Genomic DNA, 14970 nt, shown 5'->3' with positions numbered 1-14970 from the left:
GGAAGTTTCTGTGGCTAGAGCTGAGAGCAGCACCAGCTATGATGCAAACACAATTATTTAGAGGGTCGTTTGTCAGCAGGGCCATTTATCAACACAGCAGAGTCAGCCTTGGGACCTCTGCTCCTCTCAGGATCAGTCTGCTCCTGGAAACTTGTCTGTACAGTGGAAACCACTGGAAAAAGAGAATGACAATGGGCTCCACTGAATTTTATTTAGACAGAGTTTGCAGCCCAGGCTGCCTTAGACTTACTCCTCCTGCCTCTCTGCTCCGGAGTGCTGGGGTTACAAATGTGCTCGCTGTCTGCCTAGCTGGGACCTTTCAAGTTGCTACAGCCACAGCCGCTGTGTGAGAGGATGACCTGAAAGCATTGTGACCTTAATCTCCCTAAGCCTTAGTTTCTTCCTCTTTAAAATACAAATGATCCCAATTGCTTTATATAAGAATATATGTGTGAGAATTTAGTAAGAAAATGTGTTTAACTTTAGTGTCAGCTCAGTTTGGCATTTACTGGGAAATGTAATGATAAAATAACAAAGCTAACTTGAAAAAAAAAGTTACTTGGTCCTAGTCTTAGCATTTCTATTTTGTGTTAAAACACCATGACAAAAAGCAACTTGGAGAGGAAGGACAAACTTGCAGCTTATCCATCATCCAGGGAAATCAGGGCAGGAACTCGGAGGCAGGAACTGAAGCAAAGGCCATAGAGGGGAGCTGTTTACTGGCTTGTTCCTCATGGCTTGCTCAGCCTGCTTTCTTACAGAACCCAGAACCGCTGCCCAGGGATGGCACTGCTCATAATAGCCTGGGCCCTTCCATAGCTGTTATTAATTGACACCATATCCCACATACTTACCTACAGGCCAATCTTATGAAGGCATTTTCCCCCATTATCAGATAACTCTAGCTTGTGTCGAGTCCATATGAAACTAGGCAGCACAGTCCTGAAATGCAGGGCTAGAAATGAGTCCAGTGTCTGAGGAGGAGGCTATCTGAGGCTGTGCTGGTGCCCAGATGCAAGAAAAGGTTCTGGAGTCAGACAAGCAGCCTTGTGTCTCCTCTCCTACTCATGCAAGCCCTGGGGCCCTGGGAAGATTCCATCAACTCCAGGAGCCTTGGTTTTCCAGTCTGGTGGATGGGAGGGTGATGCTTCAGTAGTACCTGTCTCCCCAGGGCCACTGGGATTAAAGAAGGGTATGTGACAAGCAGTAAGAACTGTTGATCCTGTCATTAGGGGCCTTACTTGAAAGGAGGCAAATGCTAGCACATGAGAAACCAAAGTATTGTAGGGAGCTGGGTCCTGGTTGGAAAAAGAGTGAACTCCGTTTGGGGCAGGTGAATGGAAATGGATCTGCACAAGTGTATCATGGGAGCTTCTGCCAAAGCTGTTTTTTACCCGTGTCTTCTTGTCAGCAGACCTTGAAGGGCATGCTCCAGACTCTGGAAAGTCCTGGAAATGAGACTGTACAGCCAGGCTTGCAGAGTTTTGGTCCTGATGAAGGACTTTCTGTGGAAATAAGAGTCTTGCCTCCCCCTTACACAGTCTGTGTTCACCTTGGCCTTTCTGATCTCATGTTGTTAGTGTTGCCTTCCCTGGGCAGAGTCTGGATGAGTTGGAAAAGGAAATGGTTTGAAGGCAGGAGATCAACTGGTAGATGATGGTTACAAGGGCCCATCAGTGTTCCAAAGAGGAGCTGAAAAGCTGCCATCTCACGTCCATCCTGCTGTGGACTGGCTTGTATTCCTCGGGAAGAGCTCAAGGGGAGGCCATGTAAGAACCTGAAAATACGAGACATGACAGTTGGCCCAGTGTTCTGAAGCGGTCCCTTGACATCTAGCTGTGCCTTTGGATTATCTTAATTGGAGCAGGAGAGATCAGAACTTAATTAGAACATAATTGAGCATCCACATTAAACAGAGCTGGCTTAATGGCTGCTTTGTAAACTTCACCTGGGAATTCTTCCCATCAGCACATCCCTGAAAATATTTTGGGCACACGCCATTAGGTCGGCGCTTCACTGTGGTCGATGGCTAATAAAAGTCGCCTGTTTATATCCTAGCGATAAGGACCAGCACAGACTCACATGACTTTGTTTTAACTGGGTGTTATTTATAACAACTGGGTATTGTTTATGCAAAACTAAGATTCTGTATTTTCTGGAGTTACTGGCTTTGGGGGATTTTCCAGAAAGTGACAGAAGACCCCATTCAAAATGACTTACATAGAAAATAATGTTTTCTTAAGATGTGAGGAGCCCATGGGGAGATCTTCTAGCACAGCTTGATTGGTGAGCCTCAATGATGTCTGTAGAGAAAAATGTTCTTTTTATTGGTGTTTATTCACTGATAAAATGACATTTCATTATGGCATGTTTGTATACTACTTAGACCATATTGCACTTCCCTTGTCTCCTCTCACCTCCCCAGTCTCCTGCTGTCCCCTTCCCCTTCTCAGATAGTCTTCCTTCTGTTTTAAAGTCATGCGTGTGTGTTTAACTGGAATTCCACATGTTTGTCTTTCTTGGACATATTCCCCATATCCCTGCTACCCTCCCCACGCATACTCCTCCCTCCCAGTCATCCCATTGTTCCCCGATGCTATTTCTTTTTTTACTTTCATGCCATCTGTTACATTTTATATAGATACATTTATTAAGTATCTATATAAAACCTAGGAACCACACATAAGAAAACGTGTCATTTGTCTTAAAGGTTGGCTAAACTTGCCCCATATGATTATCTCCCATTGCAAACATTTTCCTGCAAATGACATACTTCGTTCTTCCCTACAGCAGAGCTCAATTCCACATTGTTTATCTGCATCATATTTTCTTTATCCATCTTTATGTTGGTGAACCTTTTCTTAAAGACAGGACATTACTATAGAGCCCAGGCTACCCTCAAACAGGCAGTCCCCATGCTGTAGCCTCCTGAGTGCTGGAATTACAGCTGTGTACCACTAAAGCCAGCTGTGGGGGTAGAATTATGTATGCCCATTTAATCCAGATTTCATTGTTTTTAAATGTTTGCCACTTTTCTTCCCAGCCTTCAGCCCTTTAGTGTATCACCTGTGTGTGGGCTCAGCATAAATGTTTGTGTAGGCTACTTGATGACTTGATCTCATATGAGTTAATGTGTGTCTTTTCACTCTTTGAGAGTCGTGGTTTGTTTTTTATTTATTTTTTGTCTTTTGGTATTTTGAGATAGTGTTTCTCGGTGTAGTTTTGGAGTCTGTTTTAGCACTTGCTCTGTAGACCAGGCTGGCCTCAAACTCACAGTCATCTGCCTGTCTCTCCCTCCCGAGTGCTGGGATTAGAGGCGTGTGCCACCACCACTGCCCAGAGTGTTTTTTGTTTGTTTAAAAACAATATTCTCTTCTATCTTCTTTTTTTTAAGATTTGTTTATTTATTAAGTATACAGCGGTTTGCCTGCCTGTGGGCCAGAAGAGGGAACCAGATCTCATTACAGATGGTTGTGAGGCACCATGTGGTTGCTGGGAATTGAACTCAGTGCTCTTAACCTCTGAGCCATCTCTCCAGCCCTCTTCTATCTTCTTTTGGCCATTATTTTTTTCAAATCCACATACCCAACATGTAACTGTTACAACTAAATTTTGTTTTATTTGCTTCACGATGTATCTCCCCACCAACCTGTCAGTTCTCCCCTCTGTCTGTCCAGTGTGCTGCTTGGGACTGATCTCAAAGTAAATTACAGATCAGTGATAACATATGCCTTGTCCTATGACTCTTGTCCTTCTCCCTTTCAACTTCACGTTTCTTTTCAACTTTACATTGGTTTGAGACAGGTCTCCTGTATCTGTCTCAGGCTGGCCTCCAACTCCATGTGAAGCCGAGCGTGACATGGAACGGGTGGTCTCCTGCCTCCTCCGCCCAACTTCTGGTTTCTGGCATCCACTGTCAGCCATAGATTTTGTGGGGTTTTGTTCGGATTTGGGGCCTAGAAAGATAGCTCACTGTGCACTCTCAAAAACTAACACATAACAACAAAAATAATGTGTTTTAACTTTGTGGTTGCCCGTTTGCCCTGCTCATACAATACACACACTTATGCCTTTTAGCGGTCAAGGATTCCTTGCAGCTGCTCACGTCCCATGAGCCCGGCAGCCCCAGCATCTTCGGTCTTGAGCGTTCCCTTTTCTTACTTCCTCTCTTATCTCTTCACACACCACAGCTTTTCAGTTGCCTTCCCTTCTCCCTTTCGGCTCCCCAGCAGATAATTTCTAAACCAAACAACAGCTGAACAATACCCCACTGTTCCGCATGTCTGGGTATGCAGGGCACGTCCACGCCTGCCCAGAACCGAAGGAAAATATCATCTCTCGCAGTTTATTTCTTTGCATCAAAAGCGAATAAATCTGTGCATGAGCTTCATGCGGCTATGTCAAGGTCTATTTAATAGGGCGAGCGGGGCTGTATCCTCTGCTTAGAATCTTTACCGCTCCCGGGTGTGAAATGCGGACAAGCCTGGTGTGTGGGAAGACGGAGACTAGCATCTTACAGTTGCCCCATTGTGTAAGCCATTAGACGGCAATTCGTGCTTGGTTACATATTCGCATTGTTGTAACAAGTGTTTTCTTCTTTTAAGGTAGCTTTTGAAGGGAGCCTTCCCTTCCTTACACAGCCTTTAAAAAGCAAAAAAAACAAAAAGCACTTTGGACTGGGGTGGTGGTGGTGATGATGGTGTAAAGCTGGGAAGGAAGGGGGTTCTGGATCTGGGAGGGATGGACAGAGGGGAGGAGGGTGACCGCAATCAAAAATATTCTCACTAAATTCCCAAAGAGCTAAAAAGAAATGAGAAAAAAATATTGTATGTCAAACAAACAAGCCCTCTCTAAGATTTCTATCCCCTTGGCTGGCAGTGTTTCAGTGTCTTTGTTAAAGCTGTTGGCTTCGAGGTAAAAGACAGCACATAATCTCCAGGATCCAGGCACCGAGCGCTTTCTTCGCTAACAGCCACGATAAAGCTTCCTTTAAAACCCTAAGCAGCACTTTGTTTTTCAGTGCCCATCAGTTTCACAGCAATGCGGCCAGCTTTCTGTAGGATTATAAAGCCAAACTGCTGCTTCTAAGAGAAGAAGAAAAAAGAAATCAGATGGAATTTTTCCTAAGAAAATATTGTGGTAAGCTGGAGTGTGTCGCTGTCAATGGAGTGCTTACTTAGAGTAATAGAGGCCCTGGGTTTGGTCCCCAGCGCCACACAGACAAGGCATGGCAGTTTATGCCTGTAATCCCAGCACTTGGGAGGCAGAGAAAATTCAGGAACTAGAAATTCAAGGTCATTTAACCTCTGTTACACAGATATTTTGAAGCCAGCCTAAGGGATACTCTGTTTCAAAAAAAGAGATCGAAATTGTGGGAAATGAATGAACTGTATCTGGAATTATACTAATAAACCTTTGTTTGAAATGCCCACATCCTTGTACATGACTCTTTCTTGCTTTGACGCCCTGGACCTATTCCTGCATTTCTTCATTTATTTACTCCGCCGTGGTTGATGAAGCCAGGGATGGAAGGAGAGAAGGTGCGGATTCTGCTCCCCAGAGCTTGTGGTCTGGAAGGAGATGTGTGCCGTCTGTGGCTGGTTGCTTTCTGAGGTGCTGAGGTTCACCAGGAAACTGCAGGACAGCCTTTCCTATGTGGAAAGGGCTTTCTGGGTTAGCCTGGGATGCACAGGATTGGAGAACTGGAAAATAGTAGTTAAAGCAGTTGAAACTTTCTCTTTTGTAAACAATAATCAACTCAGCACAGATGGCTTGGAGACAAAAAAAAAAAAAGACACTTCTAACAGGGTGTGTATCTCAGTGTGCCCAGCCAGGGTCAGACTGTGAGCTCTGAGAGTTCCATCCTGGGCACACCACCAATATCAGAGAGGGGAGGGGGGAGGGGAGGGAGAGGAAGAGGGAGAGAAAGGAGTGGGGGAAGAAAGGCACGCTGACTCCTGTACCTGGCAGGTCCAGGGTCTCGTACAGCGCTATCAGGCGTTTGCTACTGCAGTCTACCCAGCAGTGTCCTGCTAATGGATCCCTGGTTGTCTTCTCTGGATAGGGCATTTTCAGATTAACTGATTCTATCTCTCCATCTGCATCAGTCCTATTTCCAAATAAGGTCATATTCTGAGGTACTGGGGTTAGGATACTAGCTGAGAAATCTTGGTGAAGGTGCAGTCCAACCCCTTCTCTCCTTTCTTCCTGCTGATCCCTCATTGGCTGGCCCCGATGGTTGGTAGGGGATGCTGGGTGACACGAGCTTGTCTCCTGCATCACAGGGCAGGGCAGGGTAGGGTAGATCTAGAGGGACAGAGAAAATTTCCAGAATACTTTGCATTCTTGGGAGGGCTACCAACAGGGCCTCCAGCACCTCTAGACTGACTTGGTTCTTAGTCTCTGTCAAAGGGGTTCTCCTTTCCTGGGGGTAACATAGGCAAATGACTATTTACTCCAGATCAGGGACCAATGACCAGCCACATAAGTCATTCCACCTGGGGGTTGCAGCTCACACCCCTCATTCCTGGAGCTTCCTGCACTGCTGGCAGGCACCTCTGTGCCAGGAGTCTCCTTCTCAGCCCTCATTACTGCTTGTCTGCTGGGGGAGGGACCCTGTGAACCCATGGGCTCCTGAGGCTTCCTGAGTCTTACGCATGGACTGTGGGGGTCGGTGCTCCCCTTCTACCCTGTGAGCTTCGTGTATCAAACTCAGATCATTTGGCTTTGCTGTAAGCTCCCGGGCCCACTGAACCATCTCACTAGCCCTGGTCCCCAAGTCCTAAGCGTCATGTCTAGAGGATGGAGCATCTCAAGTCAAAGGAAAGTGCTGCAGAGCAAACCAGAAAGGGACTCTCCATTTCGCAGGTCCCTTAACAGTTCTCCGGCAGAGGCTGATGTTTCTGTTTCAGCCACAAGAAGGGAGAATCAAGAGACAGGATGGCTGGTGCTGTTCCCTTCTCAGCACAGCTTGACTCAATACCCTAGAATGTTTCCCGCTGTGACTTCCTAGGTAGACCTATATTTGGCTGCATGTAATGGTAAGAAGAGAGGCAATAAACCCAGTGACATTTTTGTTGCCTTATATGTCAGGAGGGGGTAGTGCAGGCCCAAGCTGGCACAGTGGCTTAAGGCCCAGCTCCTCCTAACTCCTGCTCCATCATCTGTAGTGTGTGGAGTTGTGTTTGGTCTGTTTGTTTGAGGCAAGGTTACCTATGGCCCGAGCTGGCCTCAGATTCACTAAGTAGCTGAGGATGGCGTCCAACCCCTCATCTTCCTGCCCCACTTCCTAAGGCTGAGTCACCACGCCAGGCTGAGCGTGTGGGTTTTGGTCTCAGGACTTAAAGGGACTGTTCATTTCCAGGCCCACAGCTGTATTCCAGACCGGAAGTAGAAGGGACAGCAGGCAGGAGAACCCAGGAAAGGAGAGTAATCATAGACATCTCTTGGCCATTTCTGTTTCTGTCTCTTAAGGCAGAATGATGACCCATAGCTGTCCCTTTCTCCTCAGAAACCCAGGAAATCATTTCAGGTCTAATTGATAGCTGTGCGGAGGCAGGAAGATTTCTGCTAAGAGGTGGGTGCAGTGTGGGTTCTGAGTTCAGCTAGCAGGAGCTGTGGCCCCATGCGCTCGGCTTCTACCTTTCGGTGCTTAAACTTTTCACATTTATGTTTTCCCCTCCACCTTTGAAAAGAGCACCCAGATCTGAAGTCCAGCTGTGGGCTTGAGTAGACGGAGGGACCCAACAAACACAGTATGCCATGTGCCCAGTGTTTCAGTCAGTAGCCATGTGCCCTGTGCTTCAACCGATGGCCCAATAGCTAACCACACAAGATGAGGTCACACCACCTAGTGCTCTTGGCACTGTCCTAGTCTATGAAATCATTAAGGTTGTCTCTCTCAAAATGTATCCTGCTTGTCCTCTCTGTGAGTCACACACGGCAAAGCAAGCTGTGGTTTAGATAAGAAACTCCTTTCCACCGCTTCCTATAACATCAGCCACTTTAGGGCTGGAAAGATGGTTCAGAGGTTAAGAGCACTTGTTGCTCTTGCAGAGACCAGGGTTCAGTGCCCAGTGCCAACATGTCTCACAACCGTTCCATAACCACAGTTCCAGGGATCTGACATCTTCTGACCTCTGATGGCACCAGGAACATGGTGCACATACATACCCGTAGGCAAAATACTCCTACATATAAAACAAATAAATCTATCTTTTTTTCAAAGTCAGCCTCCTGAGGTATAGAACATGTAATAAGCACCCACTAGGTGCACTCACAGTCTTTTATTAGTCCCTCCTGTCAGAAAATGCTTTATTCAAGGTTGACTGGAGAAATACTCTCAGGTTGCTTTATACTGTCAGCACACACCTCATAATGGACCCATACATATTAAAATGGTTCTAACCAATTTACTGCTCTCTTTGTGCTATACAGACATGTGGGTAAAGTAAGAATATAACTTAATTTTATCTTCTCCCTTTAGAGGAAGAGAACCAAATTCATTGCCTGCGATTTCCTGACTGAGTGGCTGTACAAGTAAGTCGTTCCTGTCATTAACATTCAATGGCCCTGAGCATTTGTTTGTGTTGATTTTCAATAGAAGAACAACAACCGACTTAATTCTTGTCCTTTTTCTTGTCAATCAAACATGGCTGTGTGACCAGTCAGAATCCGAAGAGGGCAGGGGAGCCATTCACAGAATTCTTCTCCATTCCCTTCGTGGAGGAATGGCTCAAGGCCCAGTAAGTGTGAATAGTTGACTTCCAATAGTTTTTCTCTTACGTGTATGTGAGTTTGGTGTGCATGGATGTGTGTATGAGTGTTTGTTAGTGTGTGGGCCCACATGTAAAGGCTGAGGCTGCCGTTGGAAGTCCTCTCTGATCACCGTTCGCCTTGTTCATTGAAGCTTGCTGATGTAGTCGGTCTGGGCGGCCAGCTTGCTCTGGGATCCTCTGTATTTGCCTTCTGAGGACTGGAAGTGCAGGCAGCCATCACTCTCTTCCAGCATTTGTGTGGATTCTGGGGAGCCCAACTCTGGTCCTCATGCTTATGTAGCTCCAGCCACCGAGCCCTCTTGCCCACCCAATCCTAATCTCAAGGTTATGCTCGCGATGGCTTTCTTTAGTATAAGGGAATGTGCTCATGAATGGCATCTAGGACTCTAGGTCAGTTACACTCGGGGCTCTTGTCTCCAGCTCGCTCTGTCTCCACACTGGTTCCTTCCCAGAAACACTTCAGAAATAACACAGAAGAATTCTTAGCCTAGATAATTTTCCTTCCCAGTGTCTTCCTCTGTCTTTGTTTCTGTCTGTCTCTGCTAGTGAGACTTGCCCTAGTGCCCGCCAGATGACCAGCTATTTACTAGCAGAGCTGCACTTCCCCCCAGGTCTCACACTCAAGCCCAGCCTAATCTACACGGTGAATTCAAGGCCATCCAGAGCTATGCGGTGAGATGGGGGTGAGTGCCGAGAGATGGCTCAGTGGATAAGAGCACCTGTTCTTGCAGAGGACCCAGGTTTTATTCTGAGTACCCCCATGGCAGTGCACAAACATCTGTAACTCTGGTTCCAGAGGATCTAGTGCTGACCTCTTCAGGTACTAGGCTCCCAGGTGGTACACAGACGTACATGTACCAAAATACCCATACATATACAATGAACCTAAAAGACAACATACAAGACCTTCTATCCATGAGATTCTCCATGAGAATCTTGTAGACCCCTAGTCTCTTACTGCCTGGGATGCTTCAAGGGGCCTTGAGGTCCCCTCGTAGCTCACAGAGACACACCGAGATGTAGTAGCCATCTTTGCAGCTAGAGACACAGTACTCTGGCTTCTGCTGGCTTTTGCGTCCTGTGCTTCCATTATCTTTCCAGGAGCATGACAAAAGTGAAATCGGATCCACAGGATGTAATAAAATCCGGGCAACACCTCCCCGCCATAACACAGAAAGTTCGGTGCTGAGGACACCAGAAATGGACCAATCAGGGCTGAAGCCCCAGAAGAGAGAGGCGTGTTGCTAAGCAGCTGAGTTTGTGTGGTGTTTTAATTCGGGTGTTAACAAAACAGTAAGGAAAGTGGTGAGGCGGGAGACCCTTCCCAGGCCTGGAGCCAGCCCTACGGGGTTGAGTCTTGACTTGCATTGGAGGAATTAGGGAACGTGTTCTTCCAGGGTACCCTGGAGCTGGAAGAGCCAGCGAAGCAAGCAGGAACCAGAGTCCTTCAGGCATACGAGGACAGGAGCTGGGAAACAAGCTGCAGTCCAGGTTTATGAACTTGGGCTGTGTGAAGAGCTGTGGTGTGCATTGTGATGTTGGCAGCATCGGTGCCCTTTCCCTACTAGATGCCAGTTTTAATATTGCAGCAATCTGCAGACAGATGCATGTCTCAAGGCTGGCGGTGAGGCAGTTTACCCCAGTTGGGAACATCTGCTCTAATCCTATGGCTTTTCTACCCTGGCTGCATTTAGACATCATCTGCAAGCCAGGGCTACAGAAATGGCTCAGTCGTGAGAGGCTCGGCTCACAACCAAAGTATAACATCAAATGCAAGTCAGGAGTGGCAGTGATGCCTTTAACCCCAGCACTCGGGAGGAAGAGGCAGGCTGATCTCTGTGGGTTTGAAGCCAGCCTGGTCTACAGAGCGAGCTCCAGGTAGTCTAGGACTATATAGTGAGACCTTGTCCCTAAACCTAACAATAAGAATAAAAATTGTTATATCGTCTATAGAACTTTGTTTCCCTCAAGACCTGTTAAATCCAAACTTTCAGGATGGTCTGAGCATCACATTATTTTGTTTTTGTTTCTAAAAGCTTCCTCTGTGTACAGTTTATTTGTTATGGTTTCTATTTTTTGAGACAGAATCTTACCATGTAGCTTAGGTTGGCCTTAAACTTTCAATCCTCCTGTCTCAGCTTCCTGAATGCTGGAATGAGAGGTGTGTATCAAGCTAGCTTCCCGAGTAACCTTAGAGTACAATCAGGCTTGAATTCTCTGTCAGGGAGAAATCACCCTGCGGCAGAGGTCACCCTGCATCTGGGTGCTAATAACTGGGCTAACCGAGCAGTCACTCTGCTAAATGCTTTGTTGACTGTGATCCCTTTTAACCTCCCCGCAGCTCTTGGATAGAGATGCTGAAAGTGGGAAGTGAACAATAAAGGAAGTAATCTTGGGGAAATACAGTCATCACTGCGCTGTTTCCCCGCTCATGCAACCCGATGCAGGCCAACCACACTCTTATAAATGATAGCGAAGTTAGAACACACAGGAAGTGGAGATGCTCCACCCCGTTCTTAACTTTCTCTGTCTAAGAGGTTCTTAATCCTTTTCAACCCCTCCTCACAGAGTCCAGCCCAAGGAAGACTGGTGGGTTCATGGGTGCTATACTGGGCTGTGCACGAGTTTTGGGGGCAGTAGAGACAGGACTTGAACCTGGGCAGCCTGCCTCCAGTCAGCCCCGTCAAGAGCTTAGTTCACCACTACTGCCTTCCGTGTCAACCAGAACGTGACAGGATCAGAACTGAAACTGGGAGAAAATTGACCTCATAAAGGATGTAATACATGCACATGGTAATTTAGGGGATCTGAAGTGGGCATTTTGACTTAATGAGAGCTTCCTTTCCTGGTCTGTCTTTAGCTAACAACCCCTGTGTGAGATGTCATGCTAAATATATCTGCTACCACTTAACTGCCTCTAGTAAGCCTGTCTACCCGTCTGTGAGCCGTCTTCTGTTGGAACCTGGCTCTTATCTTAATGTCAAAGTCCAGCTGCCTACAGCACAGTGCCATTGTCATGTGAGATCAGAGCTGGATTGGAGGTTTTTGTCACAGTGGCTATTAGTGATTATCCTGTAAATGATCCTTTTCCTACCCGATCCATCCATTCCCCCCTCTCCCTGCCCTCAATTTAGCAGACTCTGTATTCTGTCTAGTCTTCTATAGCTACTCTTCCCAAGCCTATTTTTGTTTGAATATTTTTTGTATAGCCTAGGACATTGACAATCTTTAAAAATACTCTTCAGCTCATAAAACTGTAACTAGAATTCATCATGTACAAAATATGCATCTTTATGAAATAAATTATACAGTGAAAAAAAAAACACTTCAAGTCAAGAATTGTCATGGAATTAAATCACTCTAGACCTAAAGAGTCTTTCAGAACGATGCTTCATCCCAACATGGATGACTTTAATTTTTCTCCTAGCAAAGGATTACTTTAAGAATGCAGAACGGGCCTGAGGCTGAGGCTCAGGTAGGAGAGAGGTAGAGCGCTTGCCTAGCACCCCGAAGCCCAGGTTCAGTCGCTGGCACTTCATAACTGGGCGTGGGGGTGCATGTCTGCCATCTTAGCCCTCCAGAGGTGGAGGCAGAGGGACAGACATTCAGTCCTTGCTTACTCCTTAATTAGATAGCTGTATAGCAGGTTTGAAACCTTGTCTCGAAAGAAGGTTGCAAAAGGAAGAGGGGGATATTCATTGCTTTCCTTTTTGCTCTACCTCCCCACTTTTGGTAGATATTTATGGCTTTTCCATAGTTATAACAAAATATAAGTTATATTAAAACATAAGACTTTTCTGCGTTGATTCTCCTGCTTCTGGGTGCTTAACTTCCCGTGTTTCTCAGTTCAGGTACTCTAGTGAGCTAGAGCACTTAGCTGAGGATGGGACAGGGCTGTCCAAACAGCAGGAATCCCCGATGATTACCATCTAAGCCTGTTCAGTCTGAGGCACCAGGAAGGAATTTCTCTTCCACTAGACTTAGATCTTTGCTTTTGTTTTTTCAGCTGTAGGGATCAAACCCAGGGCCTTGGGCCTGTTAGACAAGTGCTCTACCTATGGGCTGCAGCCCTGGGTCTAGATTTGAATCTCTAAGTGACCATTCTGGAGTTGATGAAAGCAATCAACAAAACTGTGCCTGATTTAAAAAAAGCAGGCTTGAGAGATGATAAAAGTCTGAGTTCTTATTTATTTATTTATTTATTTATTTATTATCTGGCCACACCTACTGCCAACTTTGTTCCTTTGGAGTTAAGTGAGCAGCTAAACACCTCCTTTCCTACGTTTTCTTCCTTCAGCCAGTTTGAGTGTAATTTCTGGCACTTGCAGATGAGAGCACCCTGATAATACGTTCTCTTTTGTGAGGCTGCCACGTCCCCTCCAATGCTCTGGAGTGGACAGCTTTCTCTAGGTTCTGCTGCAGTAACAAAGAGCCCCACGTCTCAGTGCTCTACACCACAGGTCTGCGACTCACTTTTTTCATGCAATGTGCTTATCATCCTGGGCTCTGTTCTATGTCTCATTTTGGTCTAGGACTTAGGATGAAGGAGCATTCCCCTTCCTTGGCCTCATAGAGGAGGAAGAACGATGGCTAAGCCATGCAATTGGCAAACACTGCTGCTGTTTGCATCCCATTTGCTAATGCAAGTTATGTGGTCAAATTTGACATCAATGTTAGAAGGGAGTGCACCTTGCTGGACAGTTGTGGCGCATGCCTTTAATCCCAGCACTTGGGAGGCAGAGACAGGCGGAGTTCGAGGCCAACTGGTCAACGACAGCCAGAACTGTTAAAGAGAGAAATCCTATCTTGAAAAACCAAAAAAAAAAAAAAAAGCGGGGGGGGGGGGCGTGCACCTGCCTCAGGGAGGACTGGAGCACTGAGCAGGTGCACCCTTTTCCTCCACAGGAAAAGGAGCGATGATGAGATCAGTGCTGCAGTCAACCGAGGACTCTCTTGGAGTGTGAGGAAGGAGTTTTTTCCCTACCTGTCTTTCAGTGGGTTCGCACTGTGCCGTACCTTCTGCTGACCTTCCCCTGACTCAGAAGCCAGTACCATCCTCTTGACGCGTATAGCCCTAATCAACCGGCTAGGTGGAGGCAATGGCTTCTTCAGAACAGGAAGCATATTGATTTTTTTTTCTATTTCAGCCAAAAAGTATTGCCCTGAGATTCAATCAGACTCATTAGCAAAAAAGAAACAGAGAATTGAGCTGGAAATAAAGGGTCCGCTGCCCTTCTGGTCTCATGTCTCAGGGGAGGAGGCTCATGAAAGACGTTGAAACTGAGGCCTTCAATGAAGCTACGATTGTGTTAGAAAAGAAAAGGTTGCTTTGGGTAAAGAGTTTTCTTCAGCCAAATTCTAGCCTTGGACAAAATAAATAAAGAGAAATCCCACCGTAGTTTGATGATGATAGGTGTCTTATGACCACAACCTGAGGTGAAAGCAGAATTGCCTCTGTGGCATCTGAGGACAAGTCCCAGAGGCACGGCTGCCTCTTCGCAGTGAAGTTAACAGTGGACTGGGGACACCTGAGCTTTCAAGGTAGCCCAGGCAACTGCACACGTTTTCTTCTAATGTTCAGAACTACATGGCGGTTGCGCAGAAATTGTGCTGTCGCACCCTCTTGATGGGGGGAAAATGTCTTTCAATTAATCTTGTCTTACAGAATAGTACATTTCTGTCTCGGTCATCACCAAGGCCAGAATCTCAGGGGACAGTCTGTCATCTTCTCTGCTGCTGTGTCATTTGTTTGCAGAGGGAGGCAGGAAGCGAAGCTGCTTCAGGGATTTGGGGTATGCTGAAATGGATAAATCCTCAGAGCGACTCCCTGTCACTGGAGGGTTGACATACAGGTGGCCATCTTTCTAGGGCACATGGCGCCACTTCCTTCCTCCCGTTGCTGGGGAGCTTGTCTGCACAAGCCAGTGGGCTTCGTGTTATTGCTGCCGTTTATGAGTGATGTATTAGCTGCTGCTAGCTGCTCCACGCCATTACCACACTCGGTAGGTTAAAATCACACATACTTCTTTTATGATTTTGGAGCATCCAGGTTCAAAATCAGTTTTATTAGGCCAGATTTGAAGTGTTGGGATGGCCAGTGCCTTCTGGGGGCTGAAGGAAGAAGTCTTTGTCTCAATTTCCTGGCTTCTACAGGTCAATCCTTTGGTGCTATCTAGTCCCTGTTACTTCTAGC

General features: G+C 46.5%; 1 protein-coding gene across 1 annotated transcript in view; it reads left to right on the top strand.

Annotated features, from left to right (window-relative positions):
• Positions 1-14970, top strand: part of Iqck (IQ motif containing K) — a 118698-nt gene that overhangs the window by 42265 nt on the left and 61463 nt on the right. Inside the window, exons 5-6 of the mRNA XM_041666849.1 lie at positions 8486-8538; positions 8667-8744. Coding sequence (XP_041522783.1) covers positions 8486-8538; positions 8667-8744 — 131 coding nt within the window. The remainder of the gene's footprint in view (positions 1-8485; positions 8539-8666; positions 8745-14970) is intronic.

The sequence above is a fragment of the Microtus oregoni genome, unplaced genomic scaffold, assembly GCF_018167655.1.
Source record: "Microtus oregoni isolate MIOR12 unplaced genomic scaffold, Mior012 000016F_ref0000370, whole genome shotgun sequence".
In the NCBI taxonomy this organism is placed as follows: domain Eukaryota; kingdom Metazoa; phylum Chordata; class Mammalia; order Rodentia; family Cricetidae; genus Microtus; species Microtus oregoni.
The sequence above is the reverse complement of the archived record's forward strand: the minus strand, read 5'-3'. Positions and strand labels throughout refer to the sequence as shown.